We start from the raw sequence: 25074 nt of genomic DNA on the forward strand, positions 1-25074 counted from the left end.
ACCCATGTCCCCTGCATTGGCAGGCGGATTCTTAACCACTGCGCCACCAGGGAAGCCAAGGTATCCTAGAATTTTAAAAAGTACAGAACAGTGTATATAATGTAACAAAAGAGGGAAATAAGAATATATATTTATATTTGTCTTTTATTTACATAGAAATGTAAAAAATGTAAAATCTAGAGATACATAAGAACTAAGAAAATTAGTGAAGGGGCAGGGGTGGAGCAAGACTTATAATGATAAGCATAATTTTTAATTATTTTGAGATTTGAATAGTAAATGTATTACATATTCAAAAATGTTTAACGACTAAATATAGAGATGTTGAAAACAAGTGAAAAATATGAAATTCAGAGGAACAATTATTTCACAGAAGAATCAGTGTAAAGATTCTAAATCTAGAGAAATAGTCATGGGACTTCCCTGGCGGTCCAGTGGTTAAGGCTTCACCCTCCAATGCAGGGGGTGTGGGTTTGATCCCCTCAGGGAGCTAAGATCCCACATGCCTCATGGCCAAAAAAAACCAAAACATAAAACAGAAGCAATATTGTAACAAATTCAATAAAGATTTTAAAAATGGTCCACATCAAAAAAAAAAAAAGTAGTCATAACTTCTTTTTCTCTTAAATCTGCCAAAGCGTTTTTTAGCCAAGAACATTACCAAACCTCTTTTATTTGGTAATTTAGTACTTCTGGAAACTCACACCTCTTCAACAAACACTTTTTATTTAATTAAAGTAAAAAAGTAAATGATGGTAATGTGTAAAGAAAAAATATGCCTTCCCCAAATTCCATTACATCTTAGTTGTATATTTTCCCCATGTGAACATAGACACATAAGAAACATATAAATTTTTAACAGGTTATATTATACTTACATGGTATAATTGTGAACCCTTTTCCTTCTTAGCAAATGTTCATCTACATTACGATTATTAATGGCTACCTACATTTTCCTTAATATAACTTACTATATTTTATTTAATCGGACTCCTATTGTGAGGTATTTAGGAATTTTCAGTGCTTATTATAATAAACAGACCGTGATTTTTTTTAAAAAGAGATGTAGTCAAATTCCATTTTTGCTATTGATTTTCGAAAGGATGTTTTTTAAATGATACTACTTTGAAATTATTTGTTTACGAGCAGCTTATTTAGCTAAAACTTGTCTACGGTTTCTCGCGGATGATCTTGTGAGCTAGATAATTTTGGAAAAGTGGGGAAATCTAAAAACGCTTTCAAATGCGTATTACATTTCACAAAAGAGAAATCGCGGACGCACAAGTAGCGCTAGTCCGAAAATTCCACTTCTTTTGCTCCAGTGATTACAAGGCGCTGGCATCGCTCACACTCTGGTCTCGAAAATTAAATCTGGCGGGGTCGCGAACCTCCGCTTACCGCCTCGTGGTTCCATTCCACGGTACCCAGACAGCGGAATACGCACCTCCACGGCCCAGGTGCAGAGGGGAATTATAGTAGCGATGCACCGGATGTGTGCGTGGAAGTGACTGAAGTCAACTCACGACCGATTGGTTCTCCCGAGTGGACCTAAGCCTCCTTTCGCCTGCCACTGGCCACGGGGTTTGTCTATTTGAACAGTCCCCGCCCCCTTGAGAAGCCGGGTCCCGAAGCCTCACTTCTCCTTAATGCCTATTGGCCGATGTTCCAGTCCATCTTCTTCTTACGCCCGTCGATTGGTCCTTAGGGCTGGGAGCCCGCCTTCCCTCCCGCGCGGCTTAGAGGACAGCGGGGAAGGCGGGTGGTGGGGTCGGCGGCCTGAAGCGGCGGTACCGGTGCTGGCGGCGGCAGCTGAGGCCTTGGCCGAAGCCGCGCGGTGAGTCTGGGACCTGGCACCGACCCCTCCAAGGCGGCGGAATTTCCAGACACACGGTCAACCTGGTCCGTTGGGGGACCGCGGGAAGTCGTCCGTCTGGGACGTGGGGTCCCCTCAGTACTGGCCCCCACGGAGTTGGGCGCCGCCTGAGCCCTGGACCCGCACCCCCGAGGCAACGCCCACCTCCTCCCGAACCCGCAGGAAACCCCCGAACCCTTTAGCCTGTTGTGCGTCTCTGGCGCCACGAAGGCCGGCCCATCAGCTCCTGTATTGCTGGGGCGCCTTTGGGTCTCCTTGCCCATCAGTCACCCCTTCTTCAGAGCCCCCTACAAATTGTCCTCAAAGAGGACCAATGTCAGTGTCAGCCCCTTGCGGTCCACCGTGGAGGCCTCTCAAGGACCCATTCCCCGGAGGTGAGCTCGGTTCCATCCGAGCTTCCCCCGCCCCCACCTGACTTTTAACTTCTGTAAGCCCTCGCCACGACCCTTCGGATTTAACTTCTAGTATTTTAATTGAATTCTCCCTGGAGCAGATGGCCTGTGGGCCTTAGACCTTATAAAGATATGCTGGTTCCTTCCTGAGACTGGAAATTCCTTGCTAGCCTCCCTCCCCCAGACAAGCGCACACACTCTGGTTTTCTCATCTGGAGTCCTTGGGTTTCCTCTCTCCTGAAGGCTGACACTTCCTTCTGCACTCTTCTCGGCACTGGAGTATTTAAAAGCTTTTCAGAACCAATTATTCCCTGTTGTTTTTTTTTTCTCTGCGTTTCACAAATTCTTTGAAAAATAAGAAATTTTGATTTTCTAATATAATCCGGACATACCTAGGAAAGGTGCATGTGTTACTGCCATAGCAGTCTGCCAGAGCGCTATCATGGCCACTTTATTGTGGTCGCCTGATTATTTGTATTTCCCCCTAGACTGTAAGCTTATTGAGGGAAGGGACAGGGCATAACTGAGGAATGAATGAGTGATCTGAGAAACAAATCAGTCTCTTTTAGAGCACGTTCCAAGTGCTAATGTTCTATAGAACTGTGCTGTCCTATACAATAACCATCAGCCACATGTGGCTTAGAGCACTTGAAATGTGATTGGTCCAAGTTGAGATTGCCCTGAGTGTAAAATGCACACTAGATTTTGGAGACTTAGTACAAAAAAGAGAAAAGAAAAATATATCAATAATTTTTATATTGATAACATGTTGAAATGATATTTGGGATGTATTGGGTTAAATAAAATGTATTAATTTTGCCTGTTTCTTTTTACCTTTTCTATATGGCTACAAGGAAATTGAAAGTTATTTTTACATTTGTGGCTTGTATTTCTATTGGGCAGTGCTGCTACAGAATAATAATCAATTTCCCTCTTTAAATTGAACTCCTGGAGGAAAAGGACAGTCTTAGGCATGCTTTATTTTCTCTCTACCTCCCCACCTCTAGTACCTGACTCTGTGCCATGTACGTAGTAGTCATAATGATAATCATAGCTAACAACTATTAAGAACTCACTGTGCGCCTGGCACTATTTTAAGCACTTTTTAACTGTTTAGTGTGTTAACTCATTTAATCCTTACATCAATCCTATGAGTTAGGTGCTGTTATCCTCTTATTACAGTTTAGGAAACTGAGACATTTTAAGTATCTTTCCTCAAGGTATATAATTTTGGACTGGATTCACACCCAGGTAGTCTGGCAGCACAGCCCATAATTTGACCCTCTCTCCTATGCTGCCTCTTTTAAACATCAGTCATTGTTGAATAAATCAAGTCTCTCTGCATGTTTTTTAGTGAGGTATCCCAACCTTTTTAGGATCCCCAGCCTGACGTGGATAGGGTGAAGATCTGTGTTGAGGAGCTGGGGCCATAAATGAGTTCATCGCCATGGTTTGTTATTCAGAATATTAAAGGAAGCTTCTCTCCGAAGAACCTCAGGGCAAGATGCTTGGAACCGGCCCTGCCGCCGCTGCCACAGCTACCACCGCATCCAGCAATGTGAGCGTCCTGCAGCAGTTTGCCTGCGGCCTGAAGAGCCGGAATGAGGAGACCAGGGCCAAAGCCGCCAAGGAGCTCCAGCACTATGTCACCATGGAGCTCCGAGAGGTTGGGATTGCTGTGGTTCAGGCCGTTCATCATGGAGTGTTGGGGTGACATATACCACCCCTGGTTTAGATGCCTCTTGACAGCTAAGTGAGGACTCGGAAAATGCAGAGATTCCATTTTAGAAAGGCACCGATTTCTCACGTCTGTAGAATGGGCAGGTTCCTTTGCAGTTACACATTTCTGTGGCATTTCCTATGTTGTGATATTTTAGGAGTCGGCTGCTTCTTTTCATTTTTTTTCTTTTTCATGCCACATTCCAGACCTTCCACTCTTTCTGCCTGATAACAGTGGTTGGGATGGGTTTGACGAGTTGGTTGTTTGGGGCTTGCTTGCTTTCTTTTTTTTCCCCCTTAATTTTTATTTATTTATTTATTTTTATTTTTGGCTGTGTTGTGTCTTCATTGCTGTGCACGGGCTTTCTCTAGTTGCCTTGAGCGGGGGCTGCTCTTCCTTGCAGCGCGGGGGCTTCTCATTGCTGTGGCTTCTCTTGTTGCGGAGCTCAGGGTCTAGGTACGCAGGCTCAGTAGTTGTGGCTCGCAGGCTTAGTTGCTCTGTGGCATGTGGGATCTTCCCAGACCAGGGCTTGAACGCGTGTCCCCTGCATTGGCAGGCGGATTCTTAACCACTGTGCCACCAGGAAAGTCCTGGGGCTTTCTAAATAGAGACCAGACTTGAGGTCAGGGACAATGTCTTGTTTATTCTTATACCCTTGGTACTAGGTAGAATCTGGGACGGGACATGTCCTGCAGAGGAGTAGATACTCGATAAGTATTTGTTAAATACACCGATGAATTGCTCTTCAGTTTGAAACTATAGAAATAGGCAGTAGCCATGTCATCTTTGGCTGGAACTGTACCTTCTGGCTGCCTCTCGGGTCCTAGTCTTTGGAAGCCACCCCACCACTAGGGAGACATTATAAACTGTTCTGAGCACATCTTCTTTTGTAGATGAGTCAAGAAGAGTCTACTCGCTTCTATGATCAGCTGAACCATCACATTTTTGAACTGGTTTCCAGCTCAGATGCCAATGAGAGGAAAGGTGGCATCTTGGCCATAGGTAAGGACAGAGTTTCTGGTAAGGTGAGAACTGGGAATAAAGGACTCTTCAGCTTTGTGTCTACTGCACCCTGGGTCTGCTTCTTACTGGACACTTAGTTCACATTTGTTTAATGAATTTTAAGGAGCCTTGTGGCTTTCAGTGTACTTATCCAGCTGTTAATTCTAGCAGTAGTCCTGGGACATCGACAAAGCAGGTTTTTTCAGATATGGAATCTCAGAACTGTTAAGCGACTTTTCTAGGGTCAGTGTGCCTGAACTGAAACTAGAAGCCTGCTTTCTTTCCACTGCAAAAATGCAGGCTCTGGTTTCTCTGTAGAGCAAAGTTTGGCATAGTGGGGCTTACGAATAGAAAAGTAAAGTTGGGGTGCAGTGAATGAAAGGCAGGTAATTGTCAACCTCCAGGGACTGGTCTTCCGTCCTGTGAACTATTATTCAGACCCAGTTTGTTTTCCTTTTCTTCTTGGGAAAACAAATTACGTATACTAAAATGAGGTTATTTTGCTTTATATAAGTAGTTCTGGCACAAATATGATATCTGTTGGTTAAGATGAAAATTATTTGCATCCTTACTGTCTGGAAATTGCAGTCTGCACTTAAAGTAAAAGGAGGGGGTCACTGGCTAGCTTTCCTCTGAAGGCAGCATACTTTCCTGGACAGTGTGTGCCCTTCCTCACCTTTTGCTTTCCTCTCTTTTCCAGCCAGCCTCATAGGAGTGGAAGGTGGGAATGCCACCCGAATCGGAAGATTTGCTAACTACCTTCGGAACCTCCTCCCCTCCAATGACCCAGTTGTCATGGAAATGGCATCCAAGGCCATTGGTCGCCTCGCCATGGCAGGGGACACTTTTACCGCTGAGTATGTGGAGTTTGAGGTGAAGCGAGCCTTGGAATGGCTGGGTGCTGACCGCAACGAGGGCCGGAGACATGCGGCTGTGAGTGCGTGGCGAGTGGTGGCTCCATGTCGGGGTCCTTCACACGATGTGCTCAGGTCCCTGAAAGGCAAAGAATGAGAGGGGACGCTCCAGGCAAAGGCACTGGGCTTCTTGGTGGCCTTTGGTTCTGTCCTGAATCCCTTTCTCTCTTCACCCTGAGCTCCGTACCTGAAGGGGAGGCTTAACGTTCTCTCTTGTTGCTTGAGAGGCAGCCCTACGTGCAGTGCTTATCCTGACCTCCAGTTTTCCAGAATCAAAAATACCTCCCAGGCAGGAGGCACCCCCTCAGCTGTAGGCAAGAGAAGAAGCCACAAGCCAAGAGGCTTACAAAGCCCCAGACCACCGCGCCATCTGTAGGATCCCTCTGTCAAGGCCCCTCCATATCCTGTGGGAAGATGGGAGTACTGGGCTGAAGAGAGGAGCCGGGGAGGGACTCGCTCCCCGCGCTGGGAGAGTTGGCCTGCCTTCTCCCAGGCCTTTCCTGTGTGTTTTTTAGTCATTTATTGATCGGTCGGTACGTAGTCCAGACTTCCTCTTTCCCGTTGGCTATTCTTCAATTGAGGAAGTGGTGGCTTCTTACCCTCTTCTTCTAGACGCACATACTCATTTCTTTCTGAGGCTCATCCCTGAAAGAGGCTGGTTGATGGGCTAGGAATCCAGGCTGTGAGATGGGGGAGAGTCTGTCCTTAAGAGAGAGAATGTATGAATGAATGTGATGGGGATCAGAAGCTTCAGTTGGATCCTTTCCACTCGGTTCCCTCTTTCGGGGACAGCACCACAAGGAGGGAGCCGGCCTGGGTGAGGGGCCCACACATGGACCCTGGTGCTACTTCCTCACTCTGTAACTTGGGGCAGCCTCCGAACCTTCAGTTTTTCCAGGGTCAGATGAAAATAATAGCAAGATTAAATATTAAACAGGATCATTCATTCATTCAATACAATGTTGATTGAATGCCTGCTGTATTTCGGGCGTATTCTAGGCTATCAGTAGAGCAGTGTACAAAGCATTAAACACGTCTGCCCTTTCAGAACTTGTGTACTAACGTTACAAGCATTCTGCTTCTAAACACCCTAGGATAATGAACACTGAAATGTTTGATCAATTTCACTCTCCTTCCTAGGTCCCCAGAATTTCTGAGCTAGAAGAATGGGCAAGTGTGCTCTTTTGCTAGTGTATGTAGGCTCTAGGATGACAGGAGGCTGTGTTCCTGAGAGAACAAGACTCTGACCCAGATGAAAGTTCTCTGTGCCTTTTCTCCCAGGTCCTGGTTCTTCGTGAGCTGGCCATCAGCGTCCCCACCTTCTTCTTCCAGCAAGTGCAGCCCTTCTTTGACAATATTTTTGTGGCCGTGTGGGACCCCAAACAGGCCATCCGTGAGGGAGCTGTTGCTGCCCTTCGTGCCTGTCTGATCCTCACCACCCAGCGGGAGCCAAAGGAGATGCAGAAGCCACAGTGGTACAGGGTGAGGAGATGGTTCCATTCCAACCTCCAGCAAAGCGCATTTGCGTAGAGTATCATCGGGCCTACAGGGCAGCAGCAGGCCCCTTGCCAAAGAGCAAGTATCCTGTCTGCTTTGATCTCCCATGGTTTTTTAAGCTCAGTATGAATCAGTAGTTATTTTATTGTTTTTCACGAAAGCAAAGATTTATCAATAGCCACACCATTGCTTTATGTGCCACTAAGAGTGAGACTGTAGTGCCAGTTAAACTCACTGCCTTCTTATCAACAATTATAAGACATCTTTTTTCAGAGGTGTTAAAATATAGAAATATGGGCGTCTCTGGGGAGATGCCAGTGTTCCTGTAGTATCGAGAGTCCTGTGCTGACTGCCGCTGCCAAGTGAACCTGCTAAGGACCCTTGTCCTACAAAAAGAGCCCTGAACATGGGAACCTGGGATTGGAGACCTGGGTTCTCGTCTTGGCCGCTCTGTGACCTTGGACAAGTCACTTAGCTTCTTTGAGCCTCTTGTTTTTTCTCTATTAAACAGGGGCGGTAGTGGTGTCTCCCTCGTGGTACTGTTGGGAGAGTTGAAGCTAAATGAAACGAGAGCTGGGGTTGTTGGTGACACTGGCACGAGGCCCTTAGCAGGCGCGGTAACCTCAGAACCGCCCAGATAGATGGGTGGGGCTGCTTTCTGACGCTGGACGTTGGGTAGTTTAGGCATTCTGTATCTCTCCGTAGCACACGTTTGAGGAAGCAGAGAAGGGGTTTGACGAGACCTTGGCCAAGGAGAAGGGCATGAATCGCGATGATCGGATCCACGGAGCCTTACTGATCCTCAACGAGCTGGTTCGCATCAGCAGCATGGAGGGAGAGGTGAGAAGCGCGTCTGAGGGTGTCCAGTCTTCTCACGTGCCATTCTGGGGGCGAGACGAGGCAAGATCCCTGTCCTCAAAGAGCTGACGTTTTGTTGGGGGAGCAGGCAATAGACAAATAAATAGGAACATTTCAGGTAGCAGCAAGTTCTGCGAGGAAATGGGGTGGTGGGTAACAGGGGTGCGGGTGACTCCCTCCCTGAGGTTGGTGCCGTTTGAGCTGAGACCGCATGACATGGAGGAGCCAGCCTTGCAGCGGGCAGGGAGGGGGTGCTCCAGGCAGAGGCTTTGAGGTGGAAGAGCGTTTGATAAGTTCAGGCGAGAAGGGAAGTGTGGCTGGTGCACCGTGAGCAAGGGAGAGGGCAGGAGGGGCCGCACCGGGGGCCTCACAGCTCATGGCCCCTACTGGCTCCCGTTCTCCTCACAGGGCTGTGTCCACAGGATGACATGATGGCATCCATCTTTAACAGTCATTGGCTACTTGTGGGGAAGAGCTTGTGGAGAGGCAGGAAGGGAAGCAGGGAGGTGAGTTAGGAGGTGTGCTGGCTCAAGAAGCAGCTGCAAAGGTGGGTTTAAAAGTGCAAGGACTGTATTAGGGAAATAAGCTTTGAGAGAAAGTGGGCAGGGAGCTGGGAGAGGCTGGGAGAACCATCAGGCCTCAGTGCGGATCTGACCCTGAGAGAACAAGAGCGGGAGGAAAAGTTGGATGGAAGCACCCTAGTCTGCTGTGCGGAGCCATCACAGGGTCCTCAGGCCAGAGCTGGCCGTCAAGAGGAGGCCCACCGTAGCCTTCCTACTGTGTTCGTCATCGGCTAGAAGCAGCTCACGGAAAGTGTGGCCTTGGCACAGACATGGCCATGGATTTCAGAGTAGCGGCTGGGGCCCTGGGTCGGTTACTCTCCTGGTAGCTGGAGGTCCTATTCTCACGGCTGCCCCAGGAGGCGATTGCAGTCACCTGGGCGAGCAGTGGTGGTGGCTTCGACTGGCACTGGCAGTGTAGACACAAAAGTAGATTCAGGGTCAGTCCACTGACACCAGATTCAGGGTATATCTGGGAGGTAGAGCCCCACCTGTGAGTCTTCCTGTGGGGAGCTGGTTGGTGTGGACTTTCCCCCCAGGGCTTCCTGCTTTCGTAGACCCAGCGATCATCTGGTGATGGCTGTGCCCTAGATGTGGGAGCAGCGTGTGCTGCAGTATGTGTAGAAACACAGCGAGTCTGGCTTTGGATCCCCACTCCTCTATACTGTGTGACATGGGTAAATTACTTTCCCTCCTTATTTTCCTCAATTTTAATGGGGATCTTATCCACCTCATTGGGCTTCTGTGAGGTTTCTAAGTATGTGTGAGGTGCTTAGCACAACACCTGATACCTAGTGGGCGTTCCGTAAATGGTCACCCTCAGAGTTTTCCCCACCCAAGTATAATGTGGTACCTTCCACTGTACCCCACACAGCTCTGGGATCTTTGTTTTCTTCCAGTAAAACAGGGCAATATCACCTAACTGATAGGTTTAAATGAAATAGTACTTGTGATGGTGCTTTGTAAATTATAAAGAACTATCCAAATGTGAGGTGTTACAATTTCATAACTTTTTCATTCATTCAGCAAATACTAATTGAGCACCTACTGTGGGCCAGCTATACCGTGTCCTAAGAGCTAGAAGAATAAGGCAGCAGTGAATAGAACAGTACATTCTAGCAAGGGGAGGCAGACAATACATAAATAAGTAAAAATACATAGTGTAGCATATGGTGATAAATGCTGCGGAGAAAAGTAGGGCAGGGAAAAGGAATAGGGGATACTAGCATGGATCAGGGATTACATTTTAAAATATGATGATGTTTGGGCACAGCCATGAAGGAGGTAAGAAAACAGCCATACAAACCTCTGGGGATGAGCTGTCTTCCAGACCGCCGGTCCTGGAAGCGCGAGGCCCCGTGTCAGGAGTGTGCTGCTTTGTGAAGGGAGCGAGGTTGCCGCTGTGCCTGGGCTGAGTGAGAGGAGCCGGGAGACGGGGCTGGGGGAGCACCTGGGGCAGGGAGGGGGCTCAGACGCCCCTGTACAGACTGTGTTGGGAATGGATTACGGGAGGGGCCAGGGCTGAGGCCAGGAGTCTAGTCAGGGGGGAACTGCAGCGTCTCAGCAGTAGTGGGAGCTGTCGGGGTACAAGGGATTTGGAGGTCGATAGGAGAGAAAGAAGGGTCAAGGCTTGGGGCCTGAGCAACTAGAAGGGTAGAGTTGCCATCTGCTGAGATGGGAGGAACAGGTCTGGGGTAGAAGGTCAGGAGTTTGCTTTTGAGCGTGTTAAGTTTAAGATGTGTGTTGGGCATCTGAGCGGAGTTATTGAGTAGCTCTGGGGAGAGTTCTGAGCGAGAGAGACAGATTGGGGAGGTCACTGGCATATAGATGTTATTTCCAGTCGTGAGACTGGATGAGGACCCCCGGGGAACTAGGATAGTTGGAGGAGAGATGGGGGCTGAGAACCTGAGGTCGGGAGATGAGGAAGAACCAAGGGAGACCAAGAAGGAGCAGCGGCAGGGGTGGGGATGGGGCGCCAGCAAAGCTCAGGGTCCAAGGAGCCAAGGGAAGAAGGGGTTTCAAGGAGGAGGAAACACTAAGTTGGATCAGGTGCTGCAGACTATTCGGTTTAGCAGCCTAAGAGTCCTGGTGACCTTGACAAGAATAGTGGATAAGATTTTCTGAAAAATGAAAATATCTGTGGAAAGAGTTAGAAGTTTGGAAATTAATTGGTTTGTATCTTTCTCAATTTGGAAAGCTGGAGAATGAGTTATTAAGCAGCCCTTTGAGTAGGTGAGAGATGAGGGTTCTCAGCCAGTCAGTGTACTCCATGCCTCGTATGGAGTTCCTAGGACTCTGAGAACATTAACTTGCCTGAGTTGTCTCTACCTGCATTTCTGGTGAGAAGAGGGAGAGCAGAACGTCCTTAGCAGGATGCTGGCTCGGGGCTGCCCCTCACCCTCGCAGGAGGCTCCGTTGCTAGATCCTAGGTCTGTTGTCACAGCCATCCGCAAGTCAGCTTTCCCAGACCAAGGGTGGGGTAGGGGGTTCTTGGGGGCCAGACCCCTGCTGCTGCTTCATTGTTCAGTAGGTGGTGCTCTTCTGCCTAGATTAGAACAGATTCAGGCCCCCTGCAAGGTTCTGGGGAAATCGAATCCTAGAGATGAAGAGTGGCCGCCGCCCACTGTGGGAAGAGTTGCATTTCAGGGTTGGGCTCGTGTTGTCCGCAGACTCCCTGGTGCCTAGGCAAGTGCCACTTGTAAGTAAAGGTGACTCTTCCCCCATGTATATAGCGCCTGAGAGAAGAAATGGAAGAAATCACACAGCAGCAATTGGTACATGACAAGTACTGCAAGGATCTCATGGGCTTCGGAACGAAACCTCGTCACATCACCCCCTTCACCAGTTTCCAGGCCATGCAGCCCCAGCAGTCAAACGCCTTGGTGGGACTGCTGGGGTACAGCTCTCACCAAGGCCTCATGGGCTTCGGGGCTTCCCCCAGCCCAGCGAAGTCCACCCTGGTGGAGAGTCGCTGCTGCAGAGACTTGATGGAGGAGAAATTTGATCAGGTCAGTGGCAGGAGGTCCGCTCCCTCTTCTCCCAAGCTCCACGCCTCCCTTTCCTTTGCCAACCCTGTGTCCTTCCTGTCTCAGGTGTGCCAGTGGGTGCTGAAGTGCAGGAATAGCAAGAACTCGCTGATCCAAATGACAATCCTGAATTTGTTGCCCCGCTTGGCTGCCTTCCGACCTTCTGCCTTCACAGGTGAGGATGTCCACGGATGTGTCATGTCATTACCCATTCAAGGGTAATTAAACAGAGAAGACGAGATGCCAGAAAGTTATGTCTGCTTCTCATTTGGAGCAGTGCCTGCTGAGGGGCTAGTGTCTGGTCTCTCGCCTCTATCCAGCTTCAGTGGCATCTAGTTCAGGTTTTCTGTAAACGTCTGAGGCAGCAAACGCAGGAGCAATGCGAACGTGCAGGCAGAGAGGCACTTCTAGAGCCAGGCAAGTTCTCGTGTGTGGAAGCCAACACATTCATGAATGGACTTCTGAGCGACCACAGGAAGGGCAGTTTCGGTTTCAGTGGTGTGCAGCATCCAGTCTGTGGGGCAGGGAGGATCCGGGGACAGTCCTGTGTCTGCTCCTGAGGTGGGCACCGGGATGCCCCCACCTCACAAGGAGGAAGGACTGGATGCTTCAGAGGCTGGTTTCACGGGTAATAGACTGGGTTCCCGAATTCCTGAATTCTTCTTGCCCTGTTCCCACTGGGCGGTGTGAATTCCTGGTTGCTGAAGCTGGCCCAGCTCAGACACTGGCTTCTCCCTGAGGCCTTACTGGATCACTCTAGCTAGAAACGTGCTTTTCCTCTTCCGTTACAACCCCCAGCTGTGGAAAGGCTTTGGCGTCATCAGACCTGGGGTGAATCTTGCCTCTGTTCTTAACTGTGAGGTTTGGGGCAGGTTATTTGACCTTCCTGGGCCTCCACTTCCTGACTTGTCAAATTAGAATGACAGTCCTTGCCTCATGAGATTAGCTGCTTTAATGTCTAGGCACCTGTCTAAGTGCCTGACACAGAGTAAGGTCCAAGAAATAGAAACCGTGATTGTTGCTGCTTCCCCTAGCTATTTCAAAGCCATTTTAGAAACAAGATAAAGGTAAAAATTATAATAATACTCCAGTTGCCTGTTCATACTTAGTGTCCTTGTCTCACCTCCCTCCTTGCTGAGTGTAGAGACCCTGGACCTACATCTCTTTCCTCTTCACTATGGTGCGTGCTTAATAAGTGTCCAGGACCCAGTGAGAGGCAGGATGGGAAATGAAAGGCCAGCCTGACCCTCAGCAGATGCCGTTCCCTAGCACAGACTCATTTCACACCACCCAGCTCAGATGAAAGCAGAGAAATACAGCCGGTGAGGCGTTAAATGTGCTGGGTGTGAGAATAGGTGTTAAGAGAGGATGAGGCAATTAGCCACATAAAATCACTGAACCAGAGAGAAAGGATATAATGAGAATCACCCATATTTTTTCAGTTTTCCATTCTTCTCACCTGGTACCCAGCAGCTTTTCTCTTTTTTAATGAACAGACATGCCCCTATTCAGTAGAGCTTTAAATGATCTTGGTTTGAAAGTCTGTGGCTCAAAAGAGAATAATAACTAGGCCAAATTTGATCAAAGTCTGGCATGCTGTAGAAGCGGTTACCTTAGTAAGTTCAAAAGACGGCCTAGCAGCAGGATACAAAGGCTCAGAGGGGCCCCTAGGTTTGTTCTTTCGATGTGAGTTTTTGTTGTTTTATTAAATAATGTACTAAAATACGTTCTGGAAATTCAGCCTGGGCAGCCTCCGTAAGTACAGTCTCATTGGGAAAGCGCCACTTTTTTAAAGTTTGCAGTTTGGAAGTCATTGCTTGCACTTCCTGATGATGCAAGCTTTGGGAATATCAAAAATACTCCCCCTAGGATTGGGCTGGAATCTCAAGCAATGTCAGATCCCTCATCTCTTGGGGTGCTAAGTCTGGAAAAGGAAACTACCTTCTTGATTTAAGCTCATTTCCTGCTGAAACGCTGTCCTGCTCTGCAAAGGTCCCATTTTTCTCGTTGGTGCACTCTGGTTTGAGAGTTGTATCACCTTGGTCTCTGACTGTTTTCAAGCTCCAGCATGCTTCAACGGCATTTGACCGTGAGCTGTGAGAGAAGACATTTCTCGATAGCATAAATGCAGTGATGTATGTATGCCGTTTGGGAGTCTAGTTCACTGTCTTCTAATTGTGGTCCTGGTGGCCTTGAACACCCCTCACTTTCTACTGGCTGCGTGGTCTTGCTTGTATGTGCTGCTGGTGCACGGACTTGAGGCCAGAAAGATGGAAGAGAAGAAATGGAAGAGGGGCAAGAGGCAGGAAATAGCAGCCTTCTGAGGAGTCGTAGCACCTTAGCTTAAACTGCCCAAGAATCGCCTACCCATGCACACTGGCTTATGTAAACTTAATGAAAACACACACGTGGCTTTCCAAGTTACGGACTAAATCTTGTTCTATTAAATATAACTGTAACAGAAGTCTCTAGGTGATAGCAAAGTGATTTCTAGGCCTATGCTGAGTGGAATAGCCTGTTTATTACAAACAGTTTTCAATATTACTTTAAATTTCCAGATAATATAAAATAGCTTAGATGATCCTCTCTTTGTTTTTAACCAAGGTTTAACATATATTTCTTGAACAAAAGCATGTAATCTTTCCCTCAGAATATAATGCTAATGGCGATAATTAATGCAGTATTGTTTTGGAGACACTTTTAAGTTTTTGGTTTTTTTTTTAATTAAAGGAAAAACAGCTTATATTTCTAATATTTCTAAAAGCTGTATCAGAGGAGTGATTATCAAGCAAAGCGTTTGGTTAGTGCATTCTCTAAATTCTTCTTAATATCTTTCCAACAGGCTTTCTTAATTTATTCTTAAATTTAAGTGTTTTATAGGAACTTTGACCTTTCATATGTAGACCACCCCTCACCTTGAGCCATATATACACTTTGTTGTTTCTGTGCTCAGATACCCAGTATCTCCAAGATACCATGAACCATGTCCTAAGCTGTGTCAAGAAGGAGAAGGAACGGACAGCAGCCTTCCAAGCCCTGGGGCTACTTTCTGTGGCTGTGAGGTCTGAGTTTAAGGTCTACTTACCTCGTGTGCTGGACATCATCCGAGCAGCCCTGCCTCCTAAGGACTTTGCCCATAAGTAAGCAACTCTGTTATGATTTCACCTTCCACCCCATTTGGTTGGAGAGGGAGGATGCTGCATCCCAGTTTCCGTGGAGCTGAAGCCTGTTCTCTGCGTCATTAACCAGCAAATCACATAATGAATAGCCCTTCTTCAGTTGAGTTCCAGCCTTTCCCAAATGAAGTGACATGGATGTAAATATTTGGGGAGGTTGAATACCTGTTCATACCAATACATGTTAGATACCAGTGCTGTTCTCAATATTATTTACTGGGAATCTCCTAGTTTTGTTCTTTTCTCTGGCTTTCAAAGGTCTGATTTTGGTAACAACTAAAGCGAGGGTTCCTAGACAGGAACTGAGGGGACCTAACGGTCACCTTTTTCTTTATCATTGAAGTTGGATACATTATCCTACCTCTTGAAACGTCCCAGTGAATAAAATATGAGAAAGACCTTCAGCACCCTGCAAGGTGGCGAGGCTAGGGTATCTTCTCCAAGTCTTAGAGGGTCAGTGTTAATTAGAATTGTGTCTTCATAGTTCCCTGTGTTAGTAGCGAGGATTGTGCTGGTGAATTAATAAGCCTCGCCCGTTTCAAGCCCAGCATTCTCCTCATAGGGAGAATTTCTTCTCATATGATGGCTGTGCCCTGCACTCCGTGGTCCCTGATGTGCACGTTGTTCAGTTTGCTTCCTAAATAGGGACCTTGGCCAGCACCACACTAACCCACATGGTGCCTTTTGTGTGAATTCTGAAGTGGGGCCCCTTCCTCAAGAGACTTTACTGCCATCTGCTGGTCATTTGTTGTAAATACACAAGTCTGCAGTGACTACAGTGTGATGGGTCCCTAGACTGTGCAGTAGGTAACCTGCACACCCACATGGGGTGGCCCCGCCTGGGTAACCTGCTCTCCTTGCCCCAAGGTAATTTTGAGGTAGGGTATCACAAAATGCCGTTATGTCTAAACTAGCCACTCTTCGGTTCTCTGCAGGAGACAGAAGGCAATGCAGGTGGATGCCACGGTGTTCACCTGCATCAGCATGCTGGCCCGAGCGATGGGGCCGGGCATCCAGCAGGACATCAAGGAGCTGCTGGAGCCCATGCTGGCGGTGGGCCTGAGGTGGGTGTCGGGAACCTGAGCTGTCCCCGGCTCGGGTAGCATGAGGCTTGAGTCACAGTCCTGGGTCTGTGTTGAAAGAGCGAGGCATGGCTATTTACACGTTAAATTGGATAGGTAGGATAGCTCACACTAAACTCATAGGCTAGTTTCAAATCCAGGTTTCATCACTGTCTAGCTGGGTGATCGTAAATAAATTATTTAACTTCTCTGAGCCTCAGCTTTCTAGTCTGAAAAGTGGGTACAGTAGCAGTTCCTATGGTCTAGGTTTGTCGTGGGGATTAAGTGAAAGAGTTCACGAAATAGCCACTCTTAGTACAATGCAGTCTGTATAAGAAATGCACCACTGGGAATTTCTTGGAGATCCGGTAGTTAGGACTCAGCACTCTCACTGCCCGGGCCCGGGTTTGATTCAATCCCTGGTTGGGGAACTAAGATCCCACAAGCCATGTGGCGTGGCCAAAAAAAAAAAAAAAAAGTGCTCCGTTAGTGTTTGCAGCTATCATTTATATTAAGATGGGCAAATTGCTTAAGCTCCCTACACTTTTGTTCTCTTCATCTATAAAATAAGGACGATGCTCTCAATCTGCTTCCCAGATATTTATTGAGACTTGGTTTTCCATAGTGACTGAATTACAGTAAACAAGTTCTCTCAAGGCAAAACCCAGAAAATCATAGATTGTTTTGAAATATGGGATCAGGCCAAGAGAGTTTAAGATATATATTCTATTTCATTGTATCCTTTCTGCTTTAAAGACTAAGCAGGGGTGGAGCCCAATCCCCTTGCTGGACAAGAAGGGCTGTTTCTTCCCAAGACCAGACCAAATATCATATATCCAGCTCCTTAAGTGACTGGTTTCCTTTCCCTCAGCCCTGCCCTCACAGCTGTGCTCTACGACCTGAGCCGTCAGATTCCACAGCTGAAAAAGGACATCCAAGATGGACTCCTGAAGATGCTGTCCCTGGTCCTTATGCACAAACCCCTCCGGCACCCAGGCATGCCCAAGGGCCTGGCCCATCAGCTGGCTTCTCCTGGCCTCACGACCCTCCCTGAGGCCAGCGATGTGGGCAGCATTACCCTTGCCCTCCGAACTCTTGGCAGTTTTGAATTTGAAGGTAAGAAATTGCGATGGTACAGATGAACCGGTTTGCAGGGCAGAAATAGAGACACAGATGTAGAGAACAAACGTATGACACCAAGGGGGGAAAGTGGCGGGGAGGGGGGCGTGGGATGAACTGGGAGATTAGGATTGACATGTACACACTGATGTGTATAAAATGGATGACTAATAAGAACCTGCTGTATAAAAAAATAAGTAAAATTAAATTTAAAAAATTTTTTTGGAAAAACCAAGAAATTGTAGTGGTTCTTGCCAAGATAGTCAGTGATACTGGGAACCTCGAGGAAAGAATGAGGGTACCTAGAATTCCTGGATCTTGCTAGGGGTCCTGGAGACAGGGTAGCTGATTCTACAGCAGCTCATCCTTTTATAGTCTTTCCGTATATGGTTAATGCCTACCGTTTGTTTCTTTGTCCCATACAAAGACAAAGGAAAATGGGGTGGGGGCAGATGGTGTTGAGGAAAAGTATTCATTGATCCAAGGAACTAATGCTGCAGAGATGGATCCCCCTCACCTTGTCACCTCCCTTTGGCTGAGATGGTATTGAATTCTTTAAAATGTATAAGCAGGGCTTGGGGGTATTTTCATTCCAATGGTGGTGTGATTTCCAAGACTGCTGTACTGTGTAGTTCAGTTTGGAATTCTAGGCTACAGATAAACCCACATTAATGCCTTAGGGAGATACGTTTCAGGAGAGAAAAATGGACTCTTTCGAAATTTAAGATTGTGTAGGTGGTATTGGTTAAGGCTACAGGGAAACAAGTACAAAAAGCGTAGATATGCTGTCTGAATACTTATACAGCATCGCTAGTTTCCCTGTTGCAGTTCCTCCATTTACACTGATTAACAGCCAGGATAATCTATTTCTTTTCTTTTCTTTTCTTTTTTTAACATCTTTATTGGAGTATAATTGCTTTACAATGGTGTGTTAGTTTCTGCTGTATAACAAAGTGAATCAGCTATACATATACATATATCCCCATATCTCCTCCCAATCTATTTCTAAGGAATAGAAAGTAGCTATATTTAAACCCAGCCTATATCAAACTCTCTTTTTGGTATTTAAATCTGGGAACTAAAATAGATGAGGTAAATTTGATCAAAAATTGTTTTACTCTCTGAGAATATAAAGGGCTGGGTCCGAATAAAACAAAATAATTCACTTTTTGAAGGAAATAAAGGATTGAGATGGAGGCAGGGAGGAAATGCCTTTTTTATGTTTCCCAGCTCCTTTTCTACCTCCCTTCTGCCTTTCTGCTCATTGGAAGATCATTTGTTACTTTTTTAAGAGAAGAGTTGGGGGTCAATATCTTGCTGGTTGAATATCTTGTTGAAAATTAAGTTAGTAGCCATGGAATGGAAATGGAATGGAAAATGCAGCTAGCGAGTTGCAGACCTACTGTCCAAAGCAGCAGTGTTTATTCTGTCTTCTCTCTGCCTTTGTATCCAGGCCACTCTCTGACCCAGTTTGTCCGCCACTGTGCGGATCACTTCCTGAACAGCGAGCACAAGGAGATCCGCATGGAAGCCGCCCGCACCTGCTCCCGCCTGCTCACGCCCTCTGTCCACCTCATCAGTGGCCATGCTCACGTGGTTAGCCAGACTGCAGTGCAAGTGGTGGCGGATGTGCTCAGCAAACTGCTCGTGGTTGGGATAACAGATCCTGGTAAAGTTTGAGATGGAGGCAGTCTAAGGAAGTGTAGGTGCCTGGGGCAGTTGGAAGTAGCCAGTTTCCTTTCATGGCCTCAACAAGCTGATGTCCAGCATTTTCTCTGGCAAAGCCTTAGGCTTGGCTAAACCAGCCTATTTCTGTAAGATAATCGGCCTTAAATTCTATTATCTTGGACTTCCCCGGTGGCGTGGGGTTAAGAATCCGCCTGCCAATACAGGGGACATGGGTTCGATCTCTGGTCCGGGAGGATCCCACATGCCGTGGAGCAGCTGGGCCCATGTGCCATAGCTGCTGAGCCTGCGCTCTAGAGCCCGCGAGCCACAGCTGCAGAGCCCATGTGCCACAACTACTGAGGCCCACGAGCCTAGGGCCCATGCTTTGCAACAAGAGAAGCCACTGCAGTGAGAAGCCCACGCACTGCAACGAAGAGTAGCCCCCGCTCACCAAAACTGGAGAAAGCCCATGCGTAGCAACGAAGACCCAACGCAGCCAAAAATAAATAAATTAATTAATAATTTTTTTTAAAAAAATTCTATTATCTTTGCTCCTGTGAGTAGAGAAAAAAATGACAGGTTTGGTCAGAGAAGGGTATCTGGAATCCTCTCCCTAGGCTGATGGCAGTGGAAGCAGAAACTGGGAAAGGACTGGAGGGAGGAGAGGGGTGAAGAGGCACTGAAAGGCTCGATTGCTCTTGCAGACCCCGACATCCGCTACTGTGTCTTGGCATCCCTGGATGAGCGCTTTGACGCACACCTGGCCCAGGCAGAGAATCTGCAGGCCCTGTTTGTGGCCCTGAATGACCAGGTGTTTGAGATCCGGGAGCTGGCCATCTGCACCGTGGGCCGGCTCAGCAGCATGAACCCAGCCTTCGTCATGCCCTTCCTGCGCAAGATGCTCATCCAGGTAAGGATGTGACGGTCACACCTCGCGGTAGTGGGGAATGCACGTTCATCGTGAGTGCTCTTTGGGGAATGAGAGTTGAGGAGGAGGAGGGGAGAGAAAAGAGTGAGATGCCTGGTAGAAGCCACATTTGGCTCCAAGGGCCCACGTGTTTTCCCGGCTTGGTAATTGCGATTCTAGTGCTTATCGCCTCATAAGCCTCTTGTCAGCGTGACTCGCAAGCTGACCTCTCACGTGGCTCTGCCTTTTTCCTGGGAAGTCACCAGTGAGTCCGTTCCTTGCCCCTCTTCACTGCCTCTGCTGCAGATGGTGTCAGTCTGCCCAGCACCTCGCAATTCTTCCACTCCTGCTTCTGCTGATGCGAGGCCAGGCACAGAGGCCGAATACGGGAATGGCTCCAGCACTGTTTCTCGTCATCCTTGCCCCTGGTCTGTGGTCCCTGGCTGTCGTTCCTAAATAATGTGAGATGCCAAGCTAAGCTGCTTGGACTAGAGCCTCAGGTAGATGCGGGTTGGCATTGCTGCTAGAGCTGGTAGGATTTCCATTTTCTGCTGAAGCCTGTCTTCTAGTTCTTGTCTTCACCCGGCCGCGTAAGTCCTCTGGCTGAATTGTGAACGATGCACAGAGTCCAGTCCTTCCTGCCTCAAGTTATTTCCACCCACCTCTTCTGGGTCTCAGTGTGGCTCACCCGGTCATCTACTGTCCCCCGACTCCATCCTGTCCCCACCACACCGTCTGCTTCATGATCCTCCCCATGGTTTCTTTTGAAATAAACACTTTTCATAACATATAAAGAACTTAAACATAGAAAATTATTAATGTAACTTCTACCCTAAAGAAATGTCATTTATTCGCAGTCTATCATAATTAAAGTGACTGTGAGTTATATCATCAGTGAACAAATTAAAAGATTATACTTATGTTGGCACTTGTGTTTTTAGCCTAATGGTTCACTCCTTAACTGCTGGCCCGTGTTAGGAGTGCCTATCCTTTTAAGTCTTCGAAATAGCTAAAGTTTGGGGGAGGAAAAGAAATCATTGTTGAGCCTGCCAGCTCAAACCATGCTAAATAAGCTTGATAGAGATATATCTCCTAATGAGAATATCAGTACGTTCATCCAGACAACAGATGTTTTGAGCACCTTCTGTGTTCCAAATACGGCTGGGTTCTGGAAGCATGCCAGTGAACAAGGCAGGCATGGGCTGTGTCCTCAAGAAGCTTATAGTAAGCTATCAGGCTCTCCGTTTTTCTGATACTGGAAAATGTGAAGCATCGTTAAATGAATTTACTATATACTGAACTTAGCCCTTGAAACTCCAGAATTTTATTTTATTTTATCTTTTCTGTTTTAACAGAATGCAGCAAATGTACAAACACTTTATTAGCAAAGGGAATGAATAAAACAAGTACAGCTTGGGAAAAAATTTTTAATAATTTTTCTTGTTTTTAAACTTTGATACAGATTTCCCCAAGTTGAATTGTACATTTTCATGCCTTGGTAAGGGACCTTACCTAAATGTGCTTTGGCCTTTTCTTGGCATCTTGCTCATCTAGGTGGGCATTGGGTATTGTTATTAGAGTGCAGCGGCGCTCTTTGGCTCTGGAGTAAATTGGGGGCTGTTTGATCTGGTCCTGCGCTGTCCCAGAGAGTTGTGCTCTCCTCACTGGTACCCATTTCCCCGCAGACAGCCATCTCTTGAAGTTATGCTTCTGTTCTTAGTATCCTTCTCCATCCCCTCTCACTGCTGTATGCTGTGACCAGGTGAAAACAGACTGCCAAGGGGGTCCAGGAAATCAGGATTATTAAATCAATAATGTGAGACAAAACATAACATTGAATTGGAGACGACTCCTTTGGGTAGCTGAGTTAACACGAGCTTTGTTTCTCACTTTTCCCACTGTGCAGAGATTTCCTTCTGGCAACTTCAGCTCTCCAGAAGTCTGTTTATATTAAGTTGTTTTTGTCTGTGTCACCAGGAGCATAACGTGCTGATTTGCTGGTGTTTTCAGCGTGTCAGTTAGATCGCACATGTTATCTCTGTTCATTAAGGTCCAAGGGGATTCTATTGATATAATCCCTAACTGTTTGGGTTTATCTAGAGGTGCCCGAAACCACAACTGAGTATCAGTATTTCTTTCCCCATCACAGCTGTTCTGACTAGTCTTTGATTCCATTGTCATTATTTATAGGCACTCTTGAGTGATTTGCTGTCTGTACAGATATTTTTCTTGCAGAGAGCCTTTCCTTCATTCTTTTTTTTTTCAATTAATAAATTAATTTATTTTATTTTTTGGCTGCGTTGGGTCTTCATTGCTGCACGCGGGCTTTCTCTAGTTGCAGCGAGCGGGGGCTACTCTTCGTTGCGGTGCGCAGGCTTCTCATTGCGGTGGCTTCTCTTGCTGCGGAGTGCTGGCTCTAGACACGTGGGCTTCAGTAGTTGTGGCACGCGGGCTCTAGAGTGCAGGCTCAGTAGTTGTTGCTCACAGGCTTAGTTGCTCCACGGCATGTGGGATCTTCCTGGACCAGGGCTCGAACCCGTGTTCCCTGCATTGGCAGGCGTATTCTTAACCACTGAGCCACCAGGGAAGTCCCCCCTTCATTCTTTTTTTTTTTTGCGGTTCGCGGGCCTCTCACTGTTGTGGCCTCTCCCATTGCGGAGCACAGGCTCCGGACGCGCAGGCTCAGCGGCCATGGCTCACGGGCCCAGCTGCTCCGCAGCATGTGGGATCTTCCTGGACTGGGGCACGAACCCGTGTCCTCTGCATCAGCAGGCTGACTCTCAACCACTGCGCCACCAGGGAAGCCCCCGCTTCATTCATTATTTTTGCAAAACCCTGCTCACAGCGAGCCCTGTTGGTTTTCTCCGTCTTCTGTGACTATCTACACTGTTAAAAGTTATGGTTTGCAGAGGGCTGAGGGACCTTGGAGTACTGTGACAGAAGGAGAAAGGGCCGGTTTCAAACAGCTTTTCCTCCGGTCACTGCTGTTTCCAGGACTGTTCTGTGAGCTGCAGAGATGGCCTTGCTTGTGGAGTATCTAGCAGCTCCTTGATCCGCAGTGAATTTCTGGTTCCTTCCTCTAGTTCCGCGCCTCATTCTCACTTCAAACACACAGTCCCTCTCGAATTTCCTTTGCCGTATTCGTAGTAAGCCTTTCTTCCCTACAGATTTTGACAGAGCTGGAGCACAGCGGCATTGGAAGAATCAAGGAACAGAGTGCCCGCATGCTGGGGCACCTGGTCTCCAATGCCCCCCGACTCATCCGCCCCTACATGGAGCCTATTCTGAAGGTAATTTGCAACAGACAGAGACTGGTTCTTTCTCTCTAGGATGTCTTGGGATGATGAGAGTGTTTTGGTGCTCACTGGTGCACTGAACAAAGTAGATAATTTCTTTGGTCCCAGGCTTGCAGACAAGGGCCACATCGAGCACCCTCAGTTCAAGAATACCAGGAATCTCACCAGTTGCAGGAAAGGGCTCTCCTTCTAAGAGATAAGATATGGTGTTTCAAGCCCCTCATCCAATGTGCTTGGCGAGGAGAAGTAAGATAGTGGCATAAAGTAACTCCCCCAAAATGAAGAAAAAGTGAGCTTTAAAATCTGAGTCCACCTTCAAGTCTATGTTAGACTCATGTGAGGTGTTTCACAACTTACGTGAATCTGGGTGCATGATCACACAGGTGCAGTTTAGGGAAGGCATGGGAAATGTTTGTAGGTCATGGCACTTGCCAGCTCCCTCATACGTCAGACTTGTGTGCAGTATGGAGAAAGGCTTAAGAATCCACATTCCAGAGGAATCCTGGATTCATAAAGCCTTAGAAGTAATTTATCTATGACTGAGATGGTCTCTTGGGTGAATTGTATTTATGTGAAAAAAGTTTTCTAGTAGACTCTAACCAGCATTCATTTTCTCATACCTTCTTTCCATAGGCTTTAATTTTGAAACTGAAAGATCCAGACCCTGATCCAAACCCAGGTGTGATCAATAATGTCCTGGCTACAATAGGAGAGTTGGCTCAGGTAAGGGGACAACTGCTTTTTCCATAGGATGGGAAGAATTATTTCACCTCTAATGAAGTCAAAATACTTCTTAATGCCGTAATTTCTAATGCTGTCTACCACTTCCTTTTTCACTTTGTAGGTTAGTGGCCTAGAAATGAGGAAGTGGGTTGATGAACTTTTTATTATCATCATGGACATGCTCCAGGACTCCTCTCTGTTGGCCAAAAGGCAGGTGAGTACCACTACTTCGTGTTTGAGCAGGATCGGCCCCATGAGGCCAGGGACCTCGTCTCTCTCAGTCACCTTAGTGTGCCCAGCCAGTAATGCCTAGCCCTAGTAGGTACTTAGAAATATTTGTTAACTGAGTAAAAAGAAGAAAGACTTGGAGCTAGAATTAGCGTTCATCCTGACCCAGAGTCACTGTCAGTATCAGGGCTGACCAGTGCCATTTCCTCTAGACTGAAAAAAAAAAAAAAATGCAGGTCATCTATCAGAGCCCCGGCCCCTAAAGGGAAACAGAGAGTCTTGGCCTCTGGTTGTGGAGGGAAGCGGAGCTTCAGCTCACCCTCCCCCGGCCCTGGCTTCGCTTTAGTCATCGAGGTCATTAGATGACTAGACTGAAAGTAAGAACAACCTTAATTTCCTTTTGAGTCCGATTTCTCCTGTCAATCATCCAGGGTATAGAAGAACTATATACTTCCTGAGAAAGGCGGGACTGTTCTTTACCTTTGATCCAGCGATTGTTGTGTTGGTTTGTAGCCTTGTTTTTATGTCCCAGCTCTCAGGATTTTAGTTTATGGTTAGTGCCTTTACTGGGCATTCTTTTCTTGTAATAGCCTCTAACACTTTGTTATAGCCATTTAATGAAGAGTACGGAGTATGCTTCCTTTTCTCTCTTACTGGTGCTACAAACCATGTGATCTTTTGCCTGTCCAGGTGGCTCTGTGGACCCTAGGACAGTTGGTGGCCAGCACTGGCTACGTGGTGGAGCCCTACAGGAAGTACCCCACATTGCTTGAGGTGCTGCTGAATTTCCTGAAGACTGAGCAGAACCAGGGTACACGGCGAGAGGTAGGAAACACCGCAGACTTGGTGTTTAAAGACTTTGCTGGGAGAATGGAGAGACGTTTGCGTCATTAACATGCTGTGACAGTACTGATGAGACTTCCTGTCCCTCTCCGCTTTGTCCCTGTAGCTGGTCGTGGGATATGAATTGGGCATCATGGAACATGAGTATCCATGAGAGCTGCGGTAGTCAGGTGCTGTGATGAATGTTTTCTTTTCCCCTCCCCTTTCCCAC

General features: G+C 47.2%; 1 protein-coding gene across 5 annotated transcripts in view; it reads left to right on the forward strand.

The window, feature by feature from the left end:
* The first annotated feature begins 1724 nt into the window (after window positions 1-1724).
* Window positions 1725-25074, forward strand: part of MTOR (mechanistic target of rapamycin kinase) — a 116752-nt gene continuing 93402 nt past the window's right edge. For 3 of the 5 annotated variants that reach the window (XR_003433452.1, XM_027110193.1, XM_027110190.1), the window contains exons 1-17: window positions 1725-1834; window positions 3642-3931; window positions 4879-4987; window positions 5688-5920; window positions 7183-7383; window positions 8104-8238; window positions 11549-11824; window positions 11909-12017; window positions 14796-14982; window positions 15954-16082; window positions 16951-17195; window positions 18652-18867; window positions 19571-19776; window positions 22941-23063; window positions 23703-23792; window positions 23914-24006; window positions 24711-24845. Coding sequence is in view for 4 of the 5 variants with exons in the window: in XM_027110193.1 (XP_026965994.1) it covers window positions 3770-3931; window positions 4879-4987; window positions 5688-5920; window positions 7183-7383; window positions 8104-8238; window positions 11549-11824; window positions 11909-12017; window positions 14796-14982; window positions 15954-16082; window positions 16951-17195; window positions 18652-18867; window positions 19571-19776; window positions 22941-23063; window positions 23703-23792; window positions 23914-24006; window positions 24711-24845 (2649 nt within the window). In the remaining variant the exon portion in view is untranslated. The remainder of the gene's footprint in view (window positions 1835-3641; window positions 3932-4878; window positions 4988-5687; window positions 5921-7182; window positions 7384-8103; window positions 8239-11548; window positions 11825-11908; window positions 12018-14795; window positions 14983-15953; window positions 16083-16950; window positions 17196-18651; window positions 18868-19570; window positions 19777-22940; window positions 23064-23702; window positions 23793-23913; window positions 24007-24710; window positions 24846-25074) is intronic. The other 2 variants (XM_027110191.1, XM_027110192.1) reach the window with 2 other exon arrangements.

Source organism: Aethalodelphis obliquidens, unplaced genomic scaffold, assembly GCF_003676395.1.
Source record: "Aethalodelphis obliquidens isolate GAN/ISIS:26980383/991018 unplaced genomic scaffold, ASM367639v1 scaffold9, whole genome shotgun sequence".
In the NCBI taxonomy this organism is placed as follows: domain Eukaryota; kingdom Metazoa; phylum Chordata; class Mammalia; order Artiodactyla; family Delphinidae; genus Aethalodelphis; species Aethalodelphis obliquidens.